General features: G+C 44.0%; 1 protein-coding gene across 2 annotated transcripts; it reads left to right on the forward strand.

Annotated features, from left to right (window-relative positions):
• Nucleotides 1-1,988: 1,988 nt before the first annotated feature.
• On the forward strand, nucleotides 1,989-25,967 carry SINHCAF (SIN3-HDAC complex associated factor). Of its 2 annotated transcripts, none has more exons than XM_035128143.2 (6): nucleotides 1,989-2,120; nucleotides 13,472-13,619; nucleotides 13,791-13,890; nucleotides 15,835-15,961; nucleotides 18,213-18,363; nucleotides 20,696-25,967. In XM_035128143.2, exons 2-6 carry the CDS (start codon nucleotides 13,492-13,494, stop codon nucleotides 20,856-20,858), a joined length of 669 nt encoding a protein of 222 aa, XP_034984034.1. In that variant the 5' UTR covers nucleotides 1,989-2,120; nucleotides 13,472-13,491; the 3' UTR covers nucleotides 20,859-25,967. The 2 variants fall into 2 exon arrangements, with proteins under 2 accessions (XP_034984034.1, XP_034984035.1); XM_035128144.2 differs by lacking the exon at nucleotides 1,989-2,120 and adding an exon at nucleotides 11,088-12,541.
• The last annotated feature ends 340 nt before the right edge of the window (nucleotides 25,968-26,307 follow it).

Raw genomic sequence — 26,307 nt, forward strand, 5'->3', positions numbered from 1 at the left:
CCATTAGAGTTGTTAATTAACATAGTGCAAGTTGGTTGTGTTGTTACCAATTACTACTTTTGTGAAGTAGTCTGCACCAGACCAAAATGGAAAATATTGCAGAAGTACTGTAATACCAGCTGAACAAAAGGCGTCCTGTACCCTAGCTTTGCTATTACTTCCCAATTAGAATTTTATTTGCAAGTCTTTAGGGTTGGCACTCTTGTAATATTTGACTGGTTGATTGACCAAAAGACTGCCTAATATTTAAACACAGTCTTACTATTGTCAAATTTTCCTTTAAGCTGATGATGCTGGTAGAATTGGTCTGCTACCTACTAAGTACAATTGCCTTTAAAAAGTGGTGTTTAGATTTTAATGGTTGCTTTTTCTGTTCTAATTTCATTTTTTAAACATAATGTAACTAGGCTGAACTCCATGTTCCAGAATAAAAAGCCAACTGGAAAATCTCTCCAGTTAATTGTTCACAATTTATGTAAACCCTACCTATCCATGTGATAGTTACAGTAATAGTTTTCTGTAACTAGCATACATTCCAAACCAGTCAGGGACTGCCAACCTTTTGGGACCAGTGGGCACGTTTGGAAATTTGAGAGACTGCAATCCTTCACATGTCTACTCAAAAGTATATTCCACTGCATTCATTGGGATTTACTCCTTACTTCTTGCCCACAACTCTCCTTGTCCTTGCCTTCCAAATTAAGCACACTTTCCCCACCCACCCACTTAACACGATGGCTGTGATAAACTAACCAGGTTGACTTCTCCCACTACCGAAACACAATAGCAATTCTTTGTAGTAGACATGAAAATACTTGTTGGAAAGATATAATTGTTGAGTTGGAAAGGGACCCCGAGGATCATCTAGTCCAACCCCCTGCAATGCAGAAGTATGCAGCTGGCCCATACGAGAATCGAACCCAATATGGCATTATCAGCACCATGCTCTAACCAACTGAGTTGTTAAAGGAAACGCACGGATTAGAAGCACAAGTGATAACAAAGCATCAACCATCTGTTTATTTGGTATGACTTAAGCCCTGGATAGTTTTGGTAGTATTAGAAGTCTGTATGCAACACTTTTGATGGCCAGACTGGGCAGATAGTTCTTTGTGCCCCAAGGGGCTTTTTACACTCCTGTTTGGCAAACGTGTTTCACAAATGTACCTGCTGCAGAACAGGTGAAGCTACCACTTTGTGTATGACGCTACGGTAGTAGACCGGAGACTCGAAATAGCTAGCTAGCTAGATTTTTAACACATCTAGAAATGGTTTCTCCTTGATATTAAAATTAAGAGAGACAGTGAATCAGGACTGGGTGACCGATGTCACAGACTGCCAGCTATTACGGTAATTAGATATCCAAAGTCTGTGCTCCAACACTACTTGCCTGTGACTGTTATGAAACTAAGGCAAAATGGACCTCATCATTGACTGAATGGGAGGGAGGCTACAGGAGAATCACACTTGCTCAGTGATGGCCGGGGTGTATCCGGTAGGAAATCCTACACAGGAAGCGTTGGTGCTCTCACATTCCAAACCAAGCCGTGAAGCCTCTCATCTGTGTATGAAAAGTAGAAAATGGGCTGGGAAAGGAAAGCGAGCTCATTCATTCATTCATTGCCTTACATTACAAGAAGATTATGTCCTTTTAACCGAAGAAACTCCTGAATGGGCAGCGAGGGCAGGATTTGTTCCAGAGATGTGGCTGCATCTGGATACGTTTTTTCCTTTGCTTTGCACAGACGCTGCAACATCTCCCCCGGTCTGGGCTCCTTAGCTTCGCTTAGAATCTCCCACCCGCAACTCTAGTCCCGCGTGCGTGCAACGTCACTTCTGGCGTCACAATGACCGGGACCTCCCCCGTGCTTTTCCTTCGCATGCTTTTCGCTCGGCCCTTTTCTCCCTTAAAAGGACAATGGTACGCGCATTGCAAAAGAGCTCGATTGAGGAGTACGGAGACGTGGGAACCGCGCATGCGCACACCGCCTGGAAGTTAAGCCAATGACTCCAGAGCTTGCATCTCTCCAGACGCAGGAGCTAGACAACGAGACCGGCGCAGAGGAGGGGGGGGAGGAAGATCGCTCCGCACAACCCAGCACGCTATTGATTCGTTGGAGGTAAATCCTTTTAAATGTTCGTCGTTTCCAGTTGGGAAATATATGGTATTTAAAACAGTAGCCGTACATCTGAAACATGGGGAGCGGGGTCGGACAAGTTTTGTGCTCTTTATTTGTGCGTTTTAATTTTGTTAATTAACCTGCCTTTCTACAAGCAAACTAGTTATCGGGAGGACGTCGTATCTATGCAAGGGGGGTGTTTGTAGGTGAGACGGTGTGTAGCTGGCATTATTCTCTGGAATTTGTTGCATTTTGGAGGGGTATCCTGTGGCGGAAGAAAGTGGGGTAGCGAAACGCTGCTTGTATTGTTGTAGGAGGTCGAGCATGCGGCGGAGTGACGACTCCCCCCCCCCGAAGGAAAACAGTTGTAGGATGCGTTTCTCTATTTGTTCCACCACACCTCCCAATTGAATCCGGTTTGTTAGACACGATCGTAAAGAGAACTTGGAAATCGCTCGGTGTTTTAATGCATTTGGTGCTTTGGATCGCGGTGGAGTGGGCCCGGCCCCGGAGCGGGGAGTTTCCAGTTTAAAAAAGTTGTTTGTTCGCTCCTCTCTCGTAACAGAAAGGAAGCGAGGTGATTGCTGCAATCCCGGCTACCCTTCACAGTAGAATGAAAGTTAATGAGTTTCTACTTCCGAGTAACATGTGGGATTTGGGGCAGCAATTTGCTGTGGCGTGTTAGCGGCGGTCAGATTTGTGTTGTCCGTTACAGCTATGGACGCGGGACCGGCGACAATAGGAACCAAGGGAGGGGGAGGGGGGAATAAGGTTTGCAACAAATCCCTCGAGGTCGGCTAAACCGGCTTAGGATTCGAGGCGAGGTTTGGAATGTTGGCGACGCGGGCGTTCCATTTCCGAATGTTCCCCGGGGTACGCGTTCCTTCCTGCGAAAGATACACCTGTAGATTGATTCCGCGAGGAGAAAGTTGCACCGCGTTGCATGGCAAGCGGGTAACAGCCATGGCGGTGTCGGGGTATGTTTCCTCGGAGGAATGGGCAAAGACAGAGGTGGGGCGGGACTGGTTACCCTTGGGCTGGTTTGCCCATGCCTTTTAGAGGTGACTCCAGTTTCAGCCGCAACTGAGTTGCTAGAAACGAAGGGATCTTTTGTTTTTGGGCAATCTGACATGACACGTGCTCCAAGCTACGCAAGTCGTTTAAAATTGCAATCCTAAAGCTACTTACCAGGGGGTAATCCCTATTGAACAAAACTGGACTTCTGAGTTGACATGGTTAGGATTGTGGTGTTTTTAATATAAAAAATTAAAAAGCTGTTTATTAGACTACCATGTCATTAACCATCTGAGTTGGGTGGGTGGTAATGCGGCCTGGAAAGGGGGTGGGGGTACCCTCCCACTTTCAAAGCAGACACTCTTAAAAGTACTGTATACAACTTTGATCGGAACTTTTATTTTTTAACAGTCGCCTCGCTGCACATCCGCCCCTTCCCGCCCGCGCCGCCGTGCAATACGGGTCTTGTTTTCCTTTAAAGTCGACCTGGAACCTTTCCTCTCTTTCCCGCGCGTCTCCTAAGTGTAATCTTTTGTTTTCGGATTGTACTCCGCGGAAGCAAACAGCCCCGGCTACTACCTTGTTTGCCGCATGTGGGCAAAACAAAGGGCTTATATAGAGCATGTGGCTGCTGGGCTTTGCAAACGGCGCTGCGCGCGAGGGGCGGGGCGGGAGGGGAGGCGGCGCGGCGGCAGCGCTCCTTTCTATCCTTTCGACAAATAAACACGCACGAACCGTGTTGCATCCGAAATCGGAGCAGAGAAATACGCGCGAGGTCGCGGCGGCTCCGGCGGCAGCTGCTGCTTGAGGACTTTTAAAATTTTTATTTTGAGGTTAAACTTCAGATACTGCGCGCCCCCCCAGTGCAAGGGACCACGCCGCGTGCAGGGAAGGGGAGGCAGAGGAGGCGTGTTTAGGTGGCTCAGAGGCAGGAAGCACCTTCGAGGGACAGAGTGGAGTGTTGGAACAAACACACGCTCTGGTTGCTGCCTGTCCCGGGCTGTAATGTCGCTCGGTCATTAATTAACTGGGAAAGTGAGAGAGCTGGAAGGAATAAATGTCATGCTTGCTTTTGTGCATTTGTGCGGGGTTAAAGCGCGTTTTGCTCTCCCGTCGTGGCTCGTGTGTTTATGGGAGGTCTCTCCGATCCCGCTTTGAAGTCGGAACTGTTGCCATGTTTGAATTACGTCAGGGCAAAGCCATGAGGAGGAACCAGTTCCTACCATCGCGGGCAGATCGCGCGCTCACACCCACCCGATATGCACGCAGGAGCTTAGCGGGGCGCCGGTGGGTGGTGGTGGGGCGGCATTAGTGAGCAGGAAGTGCTTCTGGTCGCGGCGGCGATGGGATGGAGGGGGCGGGTGGCAACCTTTATCGTCTCTTTTGTTCTGCGAGAATGCGGAGGAGTAACTTTCCCTGGTTACTTAATGAGGGTCCATTCCTTTGCTTTCCATCTCCCACCTTTTGTGTGTGTGTGTGTGAGACACAAATTTGGTGAGAGCGCCAGCGCAACCTGCTGTTTCTCATTATAGTGTTAATTAAAAAAAGCGTTCGAAACGCAAGTCACTTCGCCTGGGATGCCACTTTCCCTCTTTCTGCGTGGGAGGCGTGCGCGTGGGAGGGGGAAAAGGTGGGCAGGCTGTGCGCTCGCGCATTATATATATAGTTTTTGTGTGTGTGTGTGGAAGGAAAATCCGTGCCGGTAGCTATGATGACCCCGATCTCTCACCAGTAGCACTCGGGAGATTAGGTGGCCTCTGGAGGGGGGATTTTTATGACGCTTCCTTCCATGGCAGCAGCCCCTTAACTGCAAAGCTAGTCGAAAGCAGAACAGGAAATGCGGACAGCTTTTGATAGCCTTTTATTTGTTTTGTATGTGTGTGTAATGATTTGCAATGCCTATGCATGAGTGAGTCCCTTCTCCCACCTCCCTCCATTGTTGGCTTCTTTTAACCATCAGAGATCCTACCAGTAAACAACAACAATATCCCCTCTCGTGTCTAGTTGCACGTTTGGGCATTACATGGAGACACCACATGGCACTGTCTGAGCTTGGCGGGTAGATTGGCACATTCTCCTCTTGCATAGGTGTAGCTCTGAGTGTTGCTTTTTTTTGCTGCTTCTAGAGAGTGTGTATACATATTTTGTTCCTGGGCAAGCAAAGTTACTTGCACCTACGAGAGACCTCAAAGCTTGGTGTCTATCTGATCATTACAGCCTGTTTTGAAAAGTAGGTCGTCCTTGGCTGAGGTGGATGTGGGTGGGTGGTCTTTGGTGGAGGCAGGGCTTTCCTCTCCGCGGTGGTGTGGCTTGGAGGTCTTCTTTTGCACAGGGTTTTGTTTTGTTTAAAAATGGCTTAAATGCTTGGAAACTCTTTCCTACTTTAATCACTTTATATATGCACGCACACAGCTTTCGGTGTATGGATGGAGACAGTTTGAGGGTGTTTTTAAAACATGATGCTCAAAGTCCCTTGTATTTTCCCACCTCTTCTAGCGTTCATTTACAATACAGTATTTGAATATGTATGTATAGAGGGGTCCTTAAGAAGCTCTCATCTAGTTTTCTCTCTGGCACAGAGAGGAGCATTCACATGTGACTTTCTATACTACAACAGAAACGCAAAGGTAATTTTGAGTGTTGTGTGAAAAAGCTATTCTTCTTCAGATATTAGCAGCAAAGTAGGTATCTAGGGCAGGGATTAAAGGACGCCTTTGGTAAAAGAAAGTACTTATTCATACAGTGTGTAGTTAAAACTATGGAACTCCATAGTTTCCACTCTCTAGCATCAAAAATTAAATTGTCAGTGTTTCAGCAGAGGGACCTGGCTTGCTTTGCATTTATTTTAGACCTGGCTTGCTTTGCATTTATTTTACTCCATGGAGATAGTGTGCATAACCTGCACCTAATTTCAACAGCCTTCTGCAGGCAAGCAGTTCAGACTTCTGACAAGAGTAATCTGTCTCTTGATGGCCCACCAGGGAAGGAGGGAGGAGAAGGGGGCCCTGGAAAAAGAGAGAGAAACAGGGAGTGGACCCACCCATTTTTTCCACCTTTGTCCCTTTGAGATCCTGTCCCACCCCTTGCAGATTACTCCCAAAGGAATGCAGGAGAAAAGTGGCCCACCCTGTGTTTTATAGGCCACAGAAGGATTGTTCAAGCAATCACAGATAATCATTCTATACCCAAATAAAAAAATTCCTTCAGTAGCACCTTAAAGACCAACTAAGTTTATATTTTGGTATGAGCTTTCGTGTGCATGCACACTTCTTCAGATACACCATACTTCTATACCCATTTAAACTTCATTGAATGAGAGAGAGAGAGAGGCGGTTATCTTTAACAAACTGTGAGTCCAGAGTTTTGAGAAATAGTTCTTGCTACTAATAGCCTTTCAGTCCATACTTAATTCCCACAGGATCAACCTTGTGAAGTAACTTGCTGTTGATTGAAAGGCTGAGAGAGAGGCTTTCCCATGACCACCCAGGGAGTTTTCGATAATGAAGCTTGGTAATCTGGTGCTCTTTTGCAACAGAAAGAGCAAACTTGGGACAGTGAAGAACCTGATGAGAGTTTTAGCACATGGGTTTCTTGATCTGCAATGGCACATTCTCTCCTTGGGATGCTCCTTTTAAAGCAGGGAAAGACTGAATTTGATAAAAAAATTTTACTAAAACCCCAATGATCCACCTTGGAGGTTTCTTGAAGTTAAAACACGGCTGTGTTGCATGGTCCTGAGTGTGCACTCTTGCTGAAGGATGTAAGTGTCTTGCTGGCCACGATCCACCTAGTAGCAGAGCATGTGCAGGGCCCCATATTTGATCCCTGGTATCTCCCATCTGTGTTGGTCTGGGAAAGCCTCTTGTCTGAAATCCTAGAAAGCTTTTGCCGGTTGGCGTGGGCTCTTAAGCAGCAAACCCCACAGCATAGGATCAGAATCCTGCTGAAATAGAAGTGTCTTGAAGGGAAGGCAGAGTTGGGTATGCAGTCTTAGTCCTAGAATAGTAAGCCTTGTATATATTACAGGATTCTACCCCACCCACTAGTATGCTGACATTGCTAATTTGTTTGAGGGATGGGAAAAAAACAACACAGTAATAGTCATTGGTGGAATTGGGAGAATCACAATCCCATATTGAGATGGAGTGTGTGTGTTTAAGAAGCATTGCTTAACATAGTTTTACAAGTACAGTGGTGCCTCGCTTAACGAATGCCCTGCTTAACAAAATTTCCGCTTAACGAAAGGTTTTTTCTAGTGGAGGTTGGCTTGCTAGACAAATTCGTTTTATGAAAAATGCGTCTAGCGAATCACAGTTTCCCATAGGAATGCATTGAAATTCAATTAATGCGTTCCTATGGGCAATTTTTTAAAAAAAATAATAATTCAATGCATTCCTATGGGATTCGCTAGACGAATTTTTCGTTATAAGAAAAGACCCATGGAACGAATTAAATTCGTCTAGCGAGGCACCACTGTATTGCATAGAGAGCATTTAGATTTGCACCAGGCATAGTAAAATATTGTTTTATTGGACAGTCAGTGAATAGGATTGCATGTATCCAACCCAGATGGTCATGGGGATGGAGCACTCCCCCCTGTTGAGAAAGGTTGCAGCATCTGAGATCTTTTAGTTTAAAGAAAAGCAAAGAAAATAAAACTATGGATAGAGAAGCCGAATGAATTATACATTCTTGTATAATGTACATTATACAAGAAATAGCAGGGTGCAATATAACTAGGAATTCCTTCCTTTGTGCTATTCGGAAAGAAGTAAAACAAAACAAAAAACCCTGACACTCTACTATTACAAGTTTACTAATCTATGCAAGAATAGTCAGAACTGGAAAAAGGATAAAACACCTGTAAAGAAATAACTAAAGAAAGTACAGTCATAACTCGGTTTAAATACGCCTTGGTTTGAGTACTTTCAGGTTAAGTACTCCGTGGACCCGTCTGGAACGGATTAATCCACTTTCCATTACTTTCAATGGGAAAGTTCACTTCAGGTTAAGTACAGACTTTCGGAACCAATTGTGTACTTAAACCGAGGTACCACTGTATGGGACACTACTTAACTGAATTATCAAAGACGAGAAATGATTAATTTCCAAGAAGATAGGTTTACAAAAAGATGGGTCTTACACTTCTGGAACAAACTTTATTTGATAATGTCCCCCCCCTACAATTACTACTTTTTAAAAACAGCTTGGAAATACTGGTTTAAAAGAAAATATAAGCCTGTACAGATGCATATCTTTTGTAAACTTCCTTCTCTCGGAAGATAACGAAGTAAATAATTTCCGTGCCTTGAGCCAAGGAATTCTCTGTCAAATGGGAGGTTTGTACTGTGGCTTGAAGATCAGTAAAAGGTTGGTGGGAGGGAAGGAAGTTCCTGAGCCCAAGGTTGTCCATGGATATTAGCTGCAAGGGCTCTGCTCCTTTTATCCACTTGCAGATCTTCCGTCCAGTAGTTTGGGGCTGTGCTTGGTATGGAGAAATGGGAATAAAAGTGCAGGTAGATAAATGACAGGCAGCTCTATGTCCTGCCTAGTATGATTTGGAGTTTGGTGGAGATTGGCCTTGAATAGGGTAGGCTCAAGTTAAAAATAGTCATCTGCCAAAGGAAGAAGGGCCATCGCTTGCCAATGGGAAGCAGCAAGTTCTGTTTCCATGGCCTTCAGTTTGTTCATTGTTACCCTTCATTCTTAAAATAATGGCTCCAGGTGTTTCCACACATGGGTGTTTTTCTCCCAGGCAAACTGTATCAAGGCTCATCATCTCACAAGGTAGCATTGGAGAAGGTTTTTGGCAGATGAATTGGCCTCATGAGAAAGAAGGAGGTGGTATATAAGGCTCTTTCATGTGACTCTTGCAGACAGGCTGACTTGAAAGCAATAGTAAGTTTTGGCTGGATCTGGATTCAGAAATGATCGCCAGCATTCAACCCAAATTCCTAGTTATTGTTTGTTTTTGTTGCCTGCAGATGACTTTGAAATCTAAACTTGGCAGTACTCATGTGTGTACAATCATTAAAAAAAAAATAGAATGGCCCACGACTGGGCTGTTATGAATGAGAGAAGGATTATAAAGCACTTTGGGAGACTAAACATTCCACCGTAAAACCACCATAGAAACCAAATATTTCTTTTACTACTATTCTGTTTTGAAGTTCATTGGCTTTTAGTTGCAATGCTTAATAGCTTCCCAATATGATCCTCCCTTACTTTCCAGAGATAAATGCGCTTAATGTACATTGGCATATCTGATGCTTGTCCTTTGTGGTACACACAGGTGTGAAAAAAATCATAGAATTGTGGAGTTGGAAGGGTCCCAAGGGTCATCTACCGTGTTTCTCATATTATAAGACACGTCTTATATTTATTTTTTCCTCAAAAAAACACACACTATGGCTTATTTTCAAGGGATGTCTTATTTTTTTCCTCCTCCTCCTGCCGCGGCCGGCATTGCTGCTGCGCCTATCACTATGTCTTATTTTCGGGGTATGGCTATTCCTTGAATGCTTAAAATCCTGCTATGGCTTATTTTATGGGTATGTCTTAAAATATGAGAAACAGGGTAGTCCAACCCCCTGCAGTGCCTATCCAACCTCTGTTTAAAAACCTCCAAGGAAGGAGAGTCCATCACTGTGTTTTTTCAGACTAAAAGAAGCCTGAGAATCTGTTCTGACCATTTGCATCACTCAGCTTAAATAGCTGCATCTCTGCAAAAGGTTGTAGGATGGTTCCAGGCATTGGGGAGCTTAAGAAGCTTGCCTTGTACTGAGACAAATGCTTAGCCCATCCAGTTCAGTATTTTCTACACTGACTGGCAGCAGTTCTCTGGGATTTTGGACAGCAGTCTTTCCCAGCCCTTCGTGGAGATGCTACAGGCTGATTTTGTGTCTGTCTGCAGCCCTTCTCCATAACTGGGTGGACAGGAGAGTTTAAGGATTTTGGAAGTAATCATTTTGGCAAGAAACTGCAGAAAAGTCCTGGTGGCTGCAGAGATCCCTCTGGGACTCCCAATTTGCCCTCTGGTAGTCCTGTCATTAAAAGGTATGAGTTAAATGCCGCATTCCCTTGCAAAAGTGTGCCCGGAGCTCAGTAGGACAACACTCAGTAGAAGTCTTAGCAACTGAGGCATGGTATCTTAAATCAATTTCAGCCTTCAGTATTACCGGTAGCTATTAATTTAAAGTGCAAGGTCTTCAAGTGTTCTTTTGCCTTTTAAACTCCTGTAAAATGCTCCTGTAAAATGCTCTGTTTTATTAATAAGAAGAGTAGCAACAGAACTGCCTGGCAGTGAGATTATTAGAAAACAAGTGATGTGGTGTCTTTTCCTCTGCATTCCGCGCCCCCCCTCCCCCGCTTCTAACACTTGCACTCTTAAGTGTGTTTGTTTCGTTCTGTACAGCTGGGTAATTGTAACTTCCTCTTGTCTGAAGCAGCACAGGGCATCAAACTTGGTTTGAGATCCCTTTCTGAGTGAAAGGGCTGATTTATTTTGTGAAAAACTAATAAGGTTTTTTGGTTTTAAAAAAAATGATTTTAACACTTGAAACTTATACTCGTATTTCTTGCTCTGCTCCATCCTGTTCTGTCTAGCCCAGCTCCTGTGCAACAAAGCAAGCCTATGGCTGCATACACCCCAAAGAATCCCGGGAATTATAGTTTACCTCTCACAGGGCTGCAGTTCCCAGGCAATCTTGCAGGTTAACTGGTTCCAAGCTGTTAAGGGCTTTATATACTTGAACTTGGCCCAGTAGCAAGTCTGCAAGCAGGGCAGACCTCTGAGTAAAGGGCTTATATGCTACAGGTAGGTAGCCTTGTTGGTCTGACACAGTCAAAACAAAATTTTAAAAATCCTTCCAGTAGCACCTTAGAGACCAAATAATTTTGTCACAGGTATGAGCTTTCGTGTGCATGCACACAAAAGCTCATACCTGTGACAAACTTAGTTGGTCTCTAAGGTGCTACTGGAAGGATTTTTTTATTTTGTTTGGGCTTACATGCTGACAGGGTCTCAATCCTGCCACCGATTGTGTCGCAGCATTCTGCTGTAACTGCAGCTTCCAGTTCCTAAATACACTTAGTTGGAAACAAGTCCTCCTGACTTCAATGGGGCTTGCTTCTTGATTGAAGCATGCTTGGAATTGCTGCCATGGGGCAGCAGCTGTGCAGATTCACTGTGGACAGCAACACCTGACTCAGCTCCCAGTCTTTGCCAAACCATCCCCTCCAAAAACAAAGCGAAGAGGGTAGATATAAAATGATGTGTGGACTTCCCCCCCCCCAGCCCAGGTGGCTGCTTTGCCTCCTTCACAAATTGGGAGTGGATGGGACCAGAGGTAAACATGAGCTGAGCAAGAAATGCGAATGTTGATTTTTGCACAGTAGGCTGGTTTCTTTTCTCTCCTGTGTTTCCTCTCTATCCTCCTCCTCCCAGATAAGCAAGAGGCATTATCAAGAGTTCAGGGTCACATCGCAGCTGGGCAGAAACCCTGGAAAGGGGGAGGTAAAGCAGGGCTGCCAAGGGCTGTGAGATGGGGAGAGCTACAAGGGGCAGGAAGAGACCTGGACCATATTCAGTCCCCGGGCCTGAAATTCCACATCTCTGATAGAACTGGGCATAAATTCCAGGAGGAGTCAGCCATCACATAGGGCTTAATTTCATGCAAGGAGGGGGAGTCCAGACTCCAGAGGGAAGGTAGGGTAAGAGCCCCCTTGCAAGTGATCAGTGTGGACTTCTGCCCCTCCCTAGTAGCCTGCTGGGTAGGGAAGAAGTGTGAAAGAGAGAATGGGGCTCCAGGAGAGGAAAAGGGGTGGCACCACCCACCACTGACTTTGCCCCCTGCCCCAACAGTTGACACAAAAGGGATTCTTTGCCTGTGGAGTGCATAGCTGCCAAGTTTTCCCTTTTCTCGTGAGGAAGCCTATTCAGCATAAGGGAATTTCCCTTAAAAAAAGGGAGAACTTGGCAGCTATGGTGGAGTGGTTGCTGATGAATGCGAGAAAGCTCCTTGGAAGAAAAGTGGGTATATAAATTAAAGAAAGAAATAAAGGCCACAAACACAGGCCACTTTCTGGTTTAGATTCTGGTGTGAACTGCAGGCTCATTAACGGCCAGATGAAAATCCAACCTCGTGAAACTGGATGGAAGCTTTTCTTACAGGTGCAAAAAAAATTAGACCTGTCAACAACAGAAAGCCTTGCCAACTTTGTCCTTGGCATCTGTGTCTCTTCCTCGGTGGCTCCCACCCTCTTGCCAGTCCTCTGTGTGACCAGGCCCAGTATTTAGTTGAGATGCCATAGCTTAGTCGTGAGGCACATTCTTTGCATGTTCAAGGCACAAGAGGCGATGGCTGGTCTTCCCAGTTGGTGGAACTGTGAGGTCAGCGTCCCTTCAGGTAAGACGGTCCATGTTAAGGAATGTGCCTCTGGCAAATAAATCTGTATTCTTATTGAGTCATTTTTATACTGCTTCCCACTTCAGTCTTGAGGCAGTGCACAAAAATCAAAGTCTGATACGTTGCATTGTATTATTATGGCTATAAAACATGCATAGCTGAAATGGGCCAAGAATTAAAGACCCATATAAGCACCAGCCAAGCCAGGGGGACATACAAAGTATGGTTTGGATACAGTCCTGATCTTCGGAGGCCCCAAAGGGTCATCAGTGATGGGCACTTGTGCAGGTCCTGAGGGAAGTATACCTATTGGGGCCACCCTGTACTTTTATAGCACAGTAGCAATAAGAGCACGGAAATGTAGTTTTGGGGGGTTTTTTTCTTTAAAAATCAGGAACTATATTGGTGGGCATAGATTCCCATTCTGAGTGGTTTTCTTTTGAGTGGTGTATGCCTGTTTTCTCCCTTCCACATTTGAAGCCAGCGAATCTACCTGAAATAACTTTTGAGATAAACGTGGTGACTTGGAATGCACCTTTTTATGGGGCAACTTTCCCCTTTTTTCCTGCATTAACCGCAGCCACTTGGGTCACCTTGTTACAAGTCTGGCTGGATTTCCCGTGGTGTCATCTGTGTTGAACGAGGGGGCGACACAAACACACGCGCTGCTGGCGATTGAGAGAAACGGAAATGTATCTGAGACACCTGTCCTTATGGGAAATGGTGTGGGACAGGGATCATGAATAATGGATCGTCTCCCACTGGGCATTTCTGACTGTGATGCGGTGTCGGTTTGCAGAGTTGCACATGACAGATGCGGGGGGGGGGGGGTAGAGACCACAGCTGCCTTTTAAATGTCACCTACTCTTGTTCCTTTTTGAAGCTTGATCACCACCTTTCTTTCCTTCCCAACCTCCCTCATCCCAACAGGCTAAAGAAGCGAAGAAAAGATGTTTGGCTTCCACAAACCGAAGATGTACCGGAGTTTAGAAGGTTGCTGCATTTGCAGAGCAAAGTCTTCCAGTTCTCGCTTCACTGACAGCAAGCGTTATGAAAAGGACTTCCAGAACTGCTTTGGGTAAGCGCTGGTGCCATTCCAGTACTGTGTTGGGTTTTCTGAGCCGAAGGCTGTTACAAAATTCAGTGAAGCCTGAAAACCAAAGGTGTGCCACGTTGTGTGCCTTTCTCTCTCTCTTGATCTCCTTCCGGTATAACCAAGCAATTGAACTCTATTGTGTTCTTCTCACAGTCTGCATGAAGCTCGCTCAGGAGATATTTGCAACGCTTGTGTGCTTCTGGTGAAAAGATGGAAAAAACTGCCGGCAGGATCAAAAAAGAACTGGAATCATGTGAGTTTGCCATCTCCCATCCTGTATCATGGTAGGAGTAGCCAGCCTGGTGCCCTCAAAATCTTGCTGAACTACACCTTCCATGATCATGATGGCTTGGGTTGGTGGAAGCTGTTGTCCTGGGCGTTTCCTTCTCTATAGCCATTGTGTGTACAACATGTGTAGAACAGCTGGTATTATGGTTCTGCCCTTACCTGCCTTAATGGATGTTATGACTCATAAGGCATAAATAGGACTGGGAGGGAGAGTTGCATAAGCCCCAACAGGCCCAAATACAGTTGGACTACAACTCCTCTGATCCCCAGTGAGCTTAGCCACTGATCAGGAATTGATGGCAGTTGTAGTCCAGCAACATCTGGAGGGCACCAGGTTGAAGGACACAGGCTAGTTATTCCTTCTGAGTAGAGGTATGCTGCACATTAGGTGTAGGAGCGGGTAGATAAGCAGGGGGCAGAAGCATCATCTCCCAGTGCACCGGAGCAATTCAAGGATGGGTGTGGATTTCTGGGTTGCAACCTGGCAACCCTGGTGTGGCTCAATAGTTTATAATACTTCATTGGTGTATACAAGGCTAAGGGTTCGCATTGATTCTGCAGGAGTGCATCCACAAAAATGTGATTGCGTGACAAAGCCCCAATAAATCCCAATAACTCACAATGGACACAATAATTATGGTTTGGTTTTTGGGCATTATTTTTGGCCACAACTTTATTTAAAATACAATTTAATTCTGAGTGTTGGCTTAGGCTTTGGTTAATCCATCTGTCCGCCCTAAGGGACAGGACCATTTCCATCTGACCATTGGGTCAGGACCATACCATCTGCCCAGTTGGGCAGGACCAGCTCCGACTTACCTAGTGGTTGGTAAGTCAAGTAAACACCCCAAGGGATTGGAGGTACGGTTTCACTATACTCTCCTTCCCCCAAGGAGTGTTCCCCAAGGCTCGGCTCTGTAATGGACACACCATCCTTGCTTAAGGCGGGATGATGGACTAGAGTCCCTGAGCCCCAGGATTCCTTTAACGGAATGCTTCTATGAGGAGCAAGTAATTGGGTAGGCATTTAGGCCATGCCCCTCCAATACCATTTAACCAAAGCCTAACGGCCAACCTAACAACTTGTGACAGATTGCTTGACAGTAGGCGAAAACCAAATGGCAACAGCCAATCAGCCAAGTGGAAAAATTCCTACTGGACCCCTGAATACAGGCGACCCCCACTAGTCGGGCAAGCAGTGTCGACTAAAGCCTAAAGTCAGCGGCGGATGGGCGGGGATTCGGGAGCTTTTCAAAAGACTGGGAAAACGAAAGGAACGCCGTCATTAAGTTAGATGTGCCTGTCAATCAAACTCAAGGCACGCCCCGTGACAGCCTCACACTTGCCCACCCCCTCCCAGATTTCTTTCCAGGCCTGTCTGCAAACGCCACTACACTCTATGAGTGTAATGGTCTTAATAATTACAGCTTGGCTACTTGATGATGGTTTAAAGCTGAACCTTTTTAAAAGAAACCAACAGAACCCAGGTTCTTCTCCTTATGGCTGTGGTCAGGCTTGAAAACATACGAACCATGCCTGTTGAAATATCAGCCATATCAGGTATGGCTGAACGAGATTTCCAGTAGTTGAGGCTGACATTTCCTTCATCCTTGTGGTGTGCAAAATCGGGTCAAATTAGGCAAATGACACCAGTGGTAGATAAGGTGAGCCTAATTTAGTCGAATTTTGCTCCATTTGCATCCGCTTTACTTGGCCCTGAACCTTTTATTATTTGTTTTAAAGCACAGTAGAGCCTGAGCAATGTAAAGCAAACTCTTGCATGCAAATCAGCACACAGCTGCTTTCCCCATTAAAAAAGGTTTTGCAGTTTTTGCACCATTACTTATTGTTACAATTCATCAGATGAGAGTCAATGAAACAAACTTTTTTTCTTGCTGTCCTTTTCCAGGTGGTGGATGCAAGAGCTGGACCAAGTCTTAAGACGACATTGAAGCCAAAGAAGATGAAAACCCTTTCTGGCAGCAGGATGAAGAGTAATCAGATAAGCAAGCTGCAGAAAGAGTTGAAGAGACACAGTATGTTAATCCTAGCTGCTTTTTCCATTAATGGGCTTGATTTGGTGCAGCGGTCCTTGACTCTGAATGGCTGTGCTATATATCACAGGAGAGGGCCTTTGGTGTATAGAGGCAGTATGAAATTCCAAAAAATCCACCATATTGGCTACCCTGGAATACTCCCTCCTAAATCTCTCTAAGAGGCTGGCTTTAAATCTTGCTAGTTTCACAGCCCTACAGTATTTTTTTACAGTATGTGTCTTGCTTATTCTTGGACCTGAGCAAAGGAACATTACTGGAGGACTATGAAACTATCGTTTCTGCAGTTCCAGTGGCTTAGATGCAGCGTAAAATTGGAAATTCAGTCAAGCTGAAAATCCCTCCCAAACCTGGCTGAATTTGCGACCTAAGGGATAGACATACAGTATATCTGTTTCAAACCATTTTTATCATAAATGGGTCAAAACATGTGACTCCTATTTGGCTGGTCACTATCTCCTACCCTTATGTAGGTACACAATCTTATCCCAAAGGAATAATTCATATTGCGGTTGTTTTGGGGATGGAAATGGGATGACACCACCCTTAGCAATCCAGAGAAGGGCAGGATAAGACATTATTTTAAAAAATAGCAGCAACATCTTTACAGTACTTATTTAAGTTATTTATATACCACTTAATTACCAAAGTTTCTAAGCCAGCCTGGTGCGCACAATATGTTTTGGACACCAGCTTAGCAAAGGCTGTTCTAGGCAGTTTACATAAAAATTAAAAGCATACAATGCATAAGATCAGTTAAAGTTAATAATCAGACACATTTTAAAATCCCTGCTGAACTGGAAAAGTCTTTGTCAAGCATCTGACATTCAACAGGAAGTGGGCAAGAGCCGTCTAATCTCAGCCAGGAGGGAGTTCCACCAAATTGCCCTGGTGGGGTCCTGGTGGATATGAGCCATGCGTCTTCAGTCAACGGGGACCGCTGGCAGGGATTCCGCCTAAGATCTCAGTGATCCAGGCAGGTGTATAAGAGACCAGGAGGTCCTGAACCCGAATATCCTGAACCCAAGTTAAGGGCATTGTAAATCAATTATTAAAAAAACTGAATTTGAACAGCCAACCTTTTGTGGGCAGTAGTCTGTCCCCACCAACAGTCTAGCAGCAGCATTTTGCAGCAGCCAGAGCTTCCAGACCAGGCCCAACAAGTAGCCCTGCATAGAACTTGATGCAGTAATCAAGTCCCGGGTTACCTTTGGCCACCTGTCCCTGTCTGAGAGTGTTGGTAGTTAGTGCACCAGCTGTAGCTGGTAAAAGGCACTCTTAGCCGCTGAAGTGACAAGGGTGGATCCAGGAGCTTCCTCACCCACAATAGGTAAATGGCATGTTCCAAAAAGTTTTATCAAATGGTTCTCTGCAATATTTGGGGTAATAAGTACATGGGGGATTAAATACTGACAACCCTGAGGAGAACCTAGGAAAAGTGTAAGCACAACTCAGGAGTGGCAAACCTTTTCTGGCTGCCGGGCCAGATCCTTCTAACTCTGACCCCTAATGGGGTACATTTTCAGAGATTCAAAGAGCAGCACTGGGCTGTTTGCAGCAGGGGAAGAGTTTGGATTTGATATCCCGCTTTATCACTACCCGGAGGGGTCTCAAAGCGACTAACAATCTGCTTTCCCCTCCTCCTCCACAACAGACACCCTGTGAGGTGGGTGGGGCTGAGCGACTTCAAAGAGGTGTGACTAGCCCAAGGTCACCCAGCAGCTGCATGTGGAGGAGCGGATTACGAGTCTACCACTCTTAACCACTACACCACACTGGGGAAGCGTTCAAACAGCTCTATGTGGCTCTTTGAACCTTGCTGCAGGAGGGGGAAGTGGTTTCCATTGAACCGCTGTTAAAATGGAGGGGAAGATGTCAGTGGAAACCACCTCCCCCTCCCAAAGCAAGATGTGCCCTCTCAGTACCTGCTGCACATCTGAGGTCACATACCATGTCATGGGCTGGCTGGGTGGGTGTGGTTTGGGGAAAACAGCCTTGTGAGCCAAATTGGGACCCCTGGTGGGCCACAGGTGGCCTGTAAGCAAAAGTTTCCCCACCCCAGACACTGATGATAGGTGGACACTTGGGTAGTCTCAATAGTCTGTGGAAATGTGCTATACATTTTCTTCATCATATGGACCAGAAACTTGGAAATTTTGAAGGTTGAGATTCTAAAGAAATAAAAGACGTCTGCAAAACTAGTTAAATACACTGTTTTCCCTCTTCCTTACAGACTCTGATGCCCACAGCACTACTTCAAGTGCCTCTCCAGCCCAGTCACCCTGCTATAGCAATCAGTCTGATGACGGCTCAGACACCGAGATGACCGCTGGCTCCAGCCGCCCTCATGTCTTCTCCTTCTTAGATCCCATTTACTGGAAAAGGTAAAAAGAAAAGGAAGCCTGAAACAGAATCAGCACACTCCTTTAATTCATGGTAGAAATCTGTACTATTTCCAAAGCACAACTAGCAACTGTAGAGCTACACAAATATGACTCCTTATAAAACTTTTTAAAACAATGTTTACAGCAAGACCCTGCTTGAAGGCGGCTTACAGTCTTAGTTTCAGACAAAGGGGAAAGTAGACAGCGGGAGGAAAACACAGGAAGAGGCAGAGGTTAAAAATGCACATAATTGCAATAAATGTAATCTTAATTACAAGGCTCTTTTGCTTCCGTTTGGTTTAGCAATTAGGGAGCACTTGCAGACAGCTGATGACTCAACATGGTGTTTAGGGATGTAAATAAAGTAACTGGATAGCATGCAGAGCATGAAGTGGGTCACAAGGCATCTTGTTGTTCTCTTGAAAGCAAAGCCAGAGTCCTGGGGCTGTTTCTCCCCTCCCCCGCTCCCCTCCCATTAATCCTCTCTTAGAGGGAAATGATGGATGCCGGGACAGTAGCCAGCAGTTGTATTGATCTCCAAGTATCCCTCTTGCTTTAGGATTAGCTAGTTGCTGCATATATGGTGTAGGATTGTATTGCCTAGCAAAGATATGTATGCCTGCTCTATAACAAACTGATTGAAAAGTCTGGGAGTCCACCATTGATTTATGGCGCTTGCTGCTGCAGGGTGTGGTGCTAGCCATTAACTTGGATGGCTTTAAAGGGGGATTAAACAGATTCGCAGAGGGCAATGCTAGCTGGAGCCTTCTTGCTCACAAGCAAGTGTATACCACTTGGAAGGGAGCAACAGAAAAAGGCAACTGAAATGATCAAAGGGGTGGAGAAACTCCCCTGTGAAAAAAGGCTACCGCATTTGGGACTTTGTAGTTTAGAGAGAAAGTGAACATGAGCTGACATGATAGATATTTATAAAATTAGGCATGGCACAGAGAAAGTGGATACAGAGAAGTTTTTCTCCCTCTTGTGTAACATTGAAACTTGTTGACATCCATTGAATCAGAATATTGGAAGATTTGGATGGCTTTAAAAGAGGATTAGACACATTTATGGAGGAAAGGGCTATATTCTGCTTTGACTGTCAGGCATTATGTCCCTGAATACCAGCTGCAAGGAATTGCAGGTGGGCACAGGGCTACTGTGCTCATGTCCTGTTTGCAGGGTTCCCTGAGGCACTGGCCACTGTGAGAACAGGATGCTGGACTAGATGGCATATTGGCCTGATCCAGCAGGCTTGTGCCTATTCACACTTTGAACTACTGGGCAGGTTGAGAAATTTCTCGATAGAGCAAAGTGGACTGTCCTAGAACAGCAATGAAGAGCAGGGGCGCCCCTAGGAAGGAGGAAGATGGCCCAGTGCAGGAGACTAACCCCAGGAAGAATGTGACACGCAGAAGCAGGGCTATCTGGAGCCATGCTGTGTTGCTGGAGCTGGAACTATTCCATGCCCTCACTTCAGACACCCGATTCTAGGCCAGATAAGTTTCAGAGGAGACTGAAAGGAGATTTAGCGGCCATCTTCAAGTATCTAAAGGGCTGTCACATGGAGGATGGAGCAAGCTTGTTTTCTCCTGCTCCGGAACCCAAACCAATGGCTTCAAGTTACAAGAAAGGAGATTCCAACTATAAACATCAGAAAGAACTTTCTGACAGTAAGAGCTGTTTGGCAGTGGAATGGACTCCCTCAGGAGGAGGTTCCTTGGAGGTTTTTAAGCAGAGCTTGGATGGCCATCTGTCATGGATGCTTTAGCTGAGATTCCTGCATTGCAGGGGTTGGACTAGATGACCCTCAGGGTTCCATCCAACTCTACAATTCTCTGACCAATAGCATTTTAGACACACCAAAAATATTGTTTCTTCTCCTAAAACTCCCCAACCCTCCTAAAGTGGTATTATAAAGGTTTGCATTCACTCGTATAGAACTGCCCAAGACTTAAGCTTGGCACCTGCTTTTCTGCTGTGTGATAGTTGGAAATCAGTTTGGTGGGCGATAGGGACTGAGCCTTCTTCATCAGGGCACCACTGTTTCCCGAGGAGATTTATCACCCTGCTTTTTTGCCTTTGGATGAGCTGTGAAATTCAGGCAAGAATTTTAGGAGTAACATTTTTTTTTCTGATTTTCTGGTTAAACTGATTTGATCCTTTGTAATCTTATTGAACACCACTTAGATTTAATGCTGCTTTGCTGTGATGGTTTCATTCTTATCTGTTAGCTGGTTTTTATTTTTATTATATTTTTGTATGCCACATCAAGTCCATCTTTTGTCGAAATTAAGACATGCATGAAAATTTATCTTCTTCTTTTCCCTTGAAGGCAAAAAATTTGCTGTGGAATTATTTACACAGGCCGCTTTGGAGAAGTTGTTATAGATGCTCACCTCTTCAAACCCTGCTGTAGCAATAAGAAGCCCACAACTGAGAAGCCGGAGCCACAAGGTCCCCAGTCTCCAACCATCTCCAACCAGGAAGAGTGGTGACTTCCACAGCAGTTGGTGTAAAAAAGAACCTCTTTTTCTCTCTGGAAAGGCTTGAAAGTGACTTTCTCTTCACTTTAGAAGCCTGCTATGCTGCCAAAAGACTCCCCCCTCCCCCCGCGACCATGAACGGTTTGAGGATTCCATTTTTTACTGCTTCAGTTCCACTCATTCAGAAACCTGTTCATATTTCTCCCCCGCCCAAATGACTGTAAATAATATTTAAAAGGCTCTAAAATCCCTAATTGAGCTGAATGCTGCTGCAAGTCATCTTGGTTCAGCCTCTTTCCCCACACAACTCTTCTTCAGATGAAAGGCCATAAATGAGAATTAAACTATGTAGTGTGTTTTTCTGAAAGAGTAGTAGTGCGCACATTTTGGCATGTTAAAACTTTTAGCCAGTAACCTTTTCTCCCTGTGAGGAAAATACTTATTGCTCTTAGGCATGGACCTGGGTTTGCCGTAGTTTGTACAAGACTTCCCTGCTCTGTATATGTTGTAAAGGTGGGGAGCTCTTAATTTTTACTACTGATGCTTTAACAGGGATGAAAAGTTGTGCCTGTCCTGAACCCCGAAGCCAAGGGCTCATCTTTCTGGCCTAGTAAAAGTCTGTATGTGAAGCGACTAAGCATGCAGTCAGCCTTTGGCAAACAATAAAGTTTTGAGACTGGCCCATTCATTACCTTGGTACTAGACCAAGTTAACTTTTTTCTCTTCCCTGCCTGTTTCAGTGTGCAGTCCATGTATGATTTATGCATTATTATTACAGACAACGTTCAGGGAGATGAGGGGCTCCTTTGTGGTATTGAAGGGACACCCTTTACAAATGTTGGCCAGTTGTGTGGGGCTGTGATGATGACACAGTATATATACTAAGTCATTGTTTTCAGTACTTTGGTATGGGACCAATTAAGTGTATATTATAATTTGTGATTGCTCTCTTTACCTGTCTAGTCCCACACCTTGATAACGACTGAGTAAAAATCTGTCAAAAACTAGTAAATTGCAACTGGGAACAGCAGTCAGTTTGTGCCTGGCAAGGTAATAGGAGGTTTTATAATCCCAATCCAACAGCAGAATGCAAACAACACGGTAATCACTCTTCATTTTATACAAATTTAATTATTATTATTATTAATAATAATAATTTTGAAGGCCAGTCACAAAAGCAAGCCCATTCTAGCACAAGCTCAGGTTTAAGATTCCTCTTCTATGTTTCTGCACTGTTTGATTAGCTTGGTTATGCACCCAAGGAAGGAAAATTGCAATAATAACAAACCCACTCACATCCTTATTATAAAGTATTATCTAAAGAGAGAGAGTTCTAGTTATGCACGGCATTTGTTGGCAAATAAGAGAAAGCGTTTTTATTTCAGATATATACTCTATAAAAGTGTGCATAAATTACTGTGACTTCTCTTTTTTTAAACAACAACAACCTAGAATTGTCTAGTTAGAGCTATTTCCCAAGTTCACGACACTAAATGCATATAATAGCCTTCATGTATGAAGAGCTGTCACAGGCTGTAGTCAGTGTCAATCCTTGTCTATGATTTCTGCTCCCGGCTACTTCAGTACTGCAAGTCTTTCCTGTTACCCCTCCTTCTCTCCTAATCTCCCAGAAGTGCCTTCGGTCCTTGTTCCTACTCCTCTTGTGCCCAGCCTTCAACACAGAACTGCACAGTTAATTCCCTTCACTGCCTGCTTGTCCCTATTTTGGATTTGCTTCTTCCTAAATGCTTCCCCTCTTCAGTATTTCATGATTTCATGTGACAAACTTCCCTGAAGAGGTGGTGAGCTAATTCTGCCCTAGCACCTATGGACAAGCAGGCCTCTCCTAGGACTCCCATGTTTTCCTCCATGCTTTCTCACTCTATACTGTGAGAGGGGGGGAAAGGAATTTCTTAAGCATTGTCACTGTAGTATATTAGCTGTAGGACAAGGCACTTGGCTGAATTCAGTTTCCCCCTGAAATCTCAGCCAGCATAAGAACTAGAATATTGTTTGCTTTGTTTTAAGATGAGATTCCCAAGATTCTGATAAAATACGCCAGTTGACCAAGGAAAGAGTTCTTTCAGCTTTGGCAAATAATGGCTTCCGCAGTAAGTATGCTGCTGTATTTAGATCATACGGATTTCTCCATTTATTTGAATAGCATGAGAATTTTGACTTGTTTTGTGCAGTGCACTACTACAAACACAACTTAGTCCTTCTATACTTTTTATTAAACAAAAAAATCCTAAGCTGATGCATTAGGAAAACAAAATCTGAGCTATTGTCTTCCTACCTTGTTTTTAGGGTTCCCTTAATTGTGTCTCCCCATTTGTAAATAGGAGAAATATTCTAAAGGGAGGATAACATAGGTCTTTATTTGTAACTGACTAGCTACTTGGCAGTTTTGCTGGGTTGGTAATCTCTGAAGGATTCATGTAGGAGTCCCAGATATTTTTTCCCTCATCAATTTACACGTTTAAGGTTTTATTTTTTTGTTCGTTTCTGGGTTTTTGTTTTTAGTAAGCGTCAATGCTTTTGTGCATTTACAGCTACAGTATGAAACAATGTACTATGATATGGATCATCTCGTCTACTTCTGTATTTATTTATTTATTACTACAACAGCAGACTGCTTTCCCCTCAGCCTCCTTACTCCTTCCTATGTAGTAATGCAATATGAATTGTATGTAGTTATGCACTTTGTATTAATGTAGTAGAAATCTATGGAACCTGTTTTTATACTTTTTTATTGTTCATACACTTGTAATCCAAACTTTTTTTTACACTAGGGTAATTAATAAAAAATAGACTTTATTTAGAAAAATAAGCATATTTCTTTCTGACTTAAAAAAAACACTTTATTTATTGATTTCACCATTAAAGTGGGTGGAAATTGCAGGAGAATAGGGGCTGTATAGAATCAGAGGCAGATCAAATGCTAATGCCGTTTTAAGAAGTTGTTCATTTTCAAGGATGAATGGAATAAGGAAGAACATCCCGATTCTTAATTGGTAGCCACGGGAAGTTAAGAGAGAACTTACTATGTAACATCATAAACCTTCATGGGTGAACATTCCTGGTATGAAAACAATTTCGAAATCTCAGACTGTTTTCTACACACAGTCCCACCAAACCTTGTCTTTTTAAAAAAAGAAATGCAGTGCCCCTCCTGTTCACTGTCACACTTCAGAGCTACTTTGACATTTTTTTAAAGTTTGTTTTGTGATTCAGCCAATCAAATTAAGTAGCTAGTTTGATGGCTGCATGACACCATGATGTCAATCAGATTTGAATGTGTAATGGTGTCATGGAATGAATAAGGAGAATTCCCCCCCCCCATTTTTTTTTTTGCAGGGATCTTTCATATTGCTGCAGAAATGAGGATGAGGTATTTCACAGAGAAACACTTCCTTGAATTTTTATCTCCACAAAATAGCCCAATACAGTCGTACCTTGGAAGTTGAACGGAATCCGTTCCGGAAGTCTGTTCAACTTCCAAAATGTTCGGAAACCAAAGTGCGGCTTCTGATTGGCTGCAGGAAGCTCTTGCAGCCTATCGGAAGCCCTGTTAGATGTTCGGCTTCCAAAAATAGTTTGCAAACAGGAACACTCACTTCTGGGTTTGCGATGTTCGGGAGCCAAAACATTCGAGAACTAAGCTGTTCAAAAACCAAGGTACGACTATTCATTTTGCACCCTAACCATGGCTTTACCAGCATAGTGTAAGACAGAGTTACTCTGACATTAATTGGTTGCTAGAAGATGCACTGAGAATTCTCTGTGCCACAGCTTGAGTTATTGTGGAATTAATTTCACATGTATGAATATATTTGCTGCCACCCAATTAGCATCTTTGATATGTTTTCTCTGTGACCATAGTGAGCAAGTAACTCCCTAAGCAGAATAATAATGATTTCTGTAATTTCCAATTATGATCTGTGTGGGAATTAAGCAAGTTCAAAGTGTCACAGGGAAAAATTGTTGATCCCAGTACTTAGCTGCTGGCAAGAATTTCTGCAAAGCCTATGAGACTTGAAATCCCCTGATGTCTCAGTATTGTTGCTGCTTCTTAGAAGTGCTTTCAATAGTATTTTGTACTTAATGTACATCTAAAACAGTTCAGAGCAGATCTTGTCATTGGTTCATGTGGGATGTTTAATGTATCCAGAAGTGTTTTTCGAGTCTAAATAGAGGTGAATTTTTTACATGGTATAAATCAAGTTCTGCATCCAAAAACCAGATGGCTATATTGACTTTGGCACAGCAGTTGTTCTAAGCAACAACCAGTATGCCTCCCATGGGGATCTCAGTCATGACCTCTATTGGTGACCTTTAGGAAAGCTCCTCTGTCTCCTCTCCACCTGGGGAGGGGATAATGCAGCTCTACTTTACAAGGTTAGTGCAAAGATGAACAGGGTAATGTATGTGAAATGTTCTTGAGTACTGTAATTGGGGAAAGCATTAAGCATTAATTATTATTACTCCCCTGACCCCACATTATATTTTGACAATGTTACTCTAAGAGTAAGCCACATCAAACACAGTGGGGTTACATTTCTCTGTAAAATGTTTGTATTCATTTTTGCATATAAGAAAAGGAAAACGAGACAAAACAAGATCAACAATATGAACAAAAACAGAAACACCGCAACAAATGAAAGGGGCTGAAGTTCAAGAACAAAATGCATGTCACAGAAGCTTAATTGAGCTTTCATCACTCAAGAAAAGTCATATAATATATACGATGAAACAGTATACCATTGGTGGATTCTTGGTGGTAATTACGAATTCAATACAGATAAAGAAGCAGATTTGATATAAGAAATGAAACACCAGACTGCCTGAAATTTGTCTGTCTTTGCAGATTTACTGATAACTGATCTTCCAAGTAATGGGTCTACTTTTGAGTAGACTTGGACTTAATATTTGTGGGTGTGGCTTTCTAAGTAATCACCCAAAGCTGTGCAATGAGGGCACCTGTGTAACATCAATAGGCAGGGAGTGCTACCACACTAAAACGTTGATGTAAGTGTGGAACAAACATTAGGTGTCACATCTAAATAAATGTACGGTAATAAATCCTGCACAAAGTAAGTGGTAAATCAAGAACAGCAGTAGTGTGGGCCAGGGGCGGGTGGGGGGCAATACTGTAACTTCCTTTCTCTCTGTTCTTTTATAGGAGTGTCTAAGTTGAACCAGGGCTGCTGAAGTGCTCCAACCAGCTCTCAGAGGATCTATCCATTGATGGGTGGCCACCCTACTAGAGCAATATTAAGTGAATCATTTTTGATACCACAGTACTGAGCTAATTCCCTCATTGGTGCAAACAGAAATGGCATCTAGATAAGATAAAAGATAAGATATCTTTATTGTCATTGTCCCCTTGCGGGAACAACGAAATTACTCTAAAAGATCTTCCCACGTAATGCAACGGCAATTGAGAACCGAGGGCTTGGCC

This window comes from Zootoca vivipara, chromosome 10 (genome assembly GCF_963506605.1).
Source record: "Zootoca vivipara chromosome 10, rZooViv1.1, whole genome shotgun sequence".
Lineage (NCBI taxonomy): Eukaryota > Metazoa > Chordata > Lepidosauria > Squamata > Lacertidae > Zootoca > Zootoca vivipara.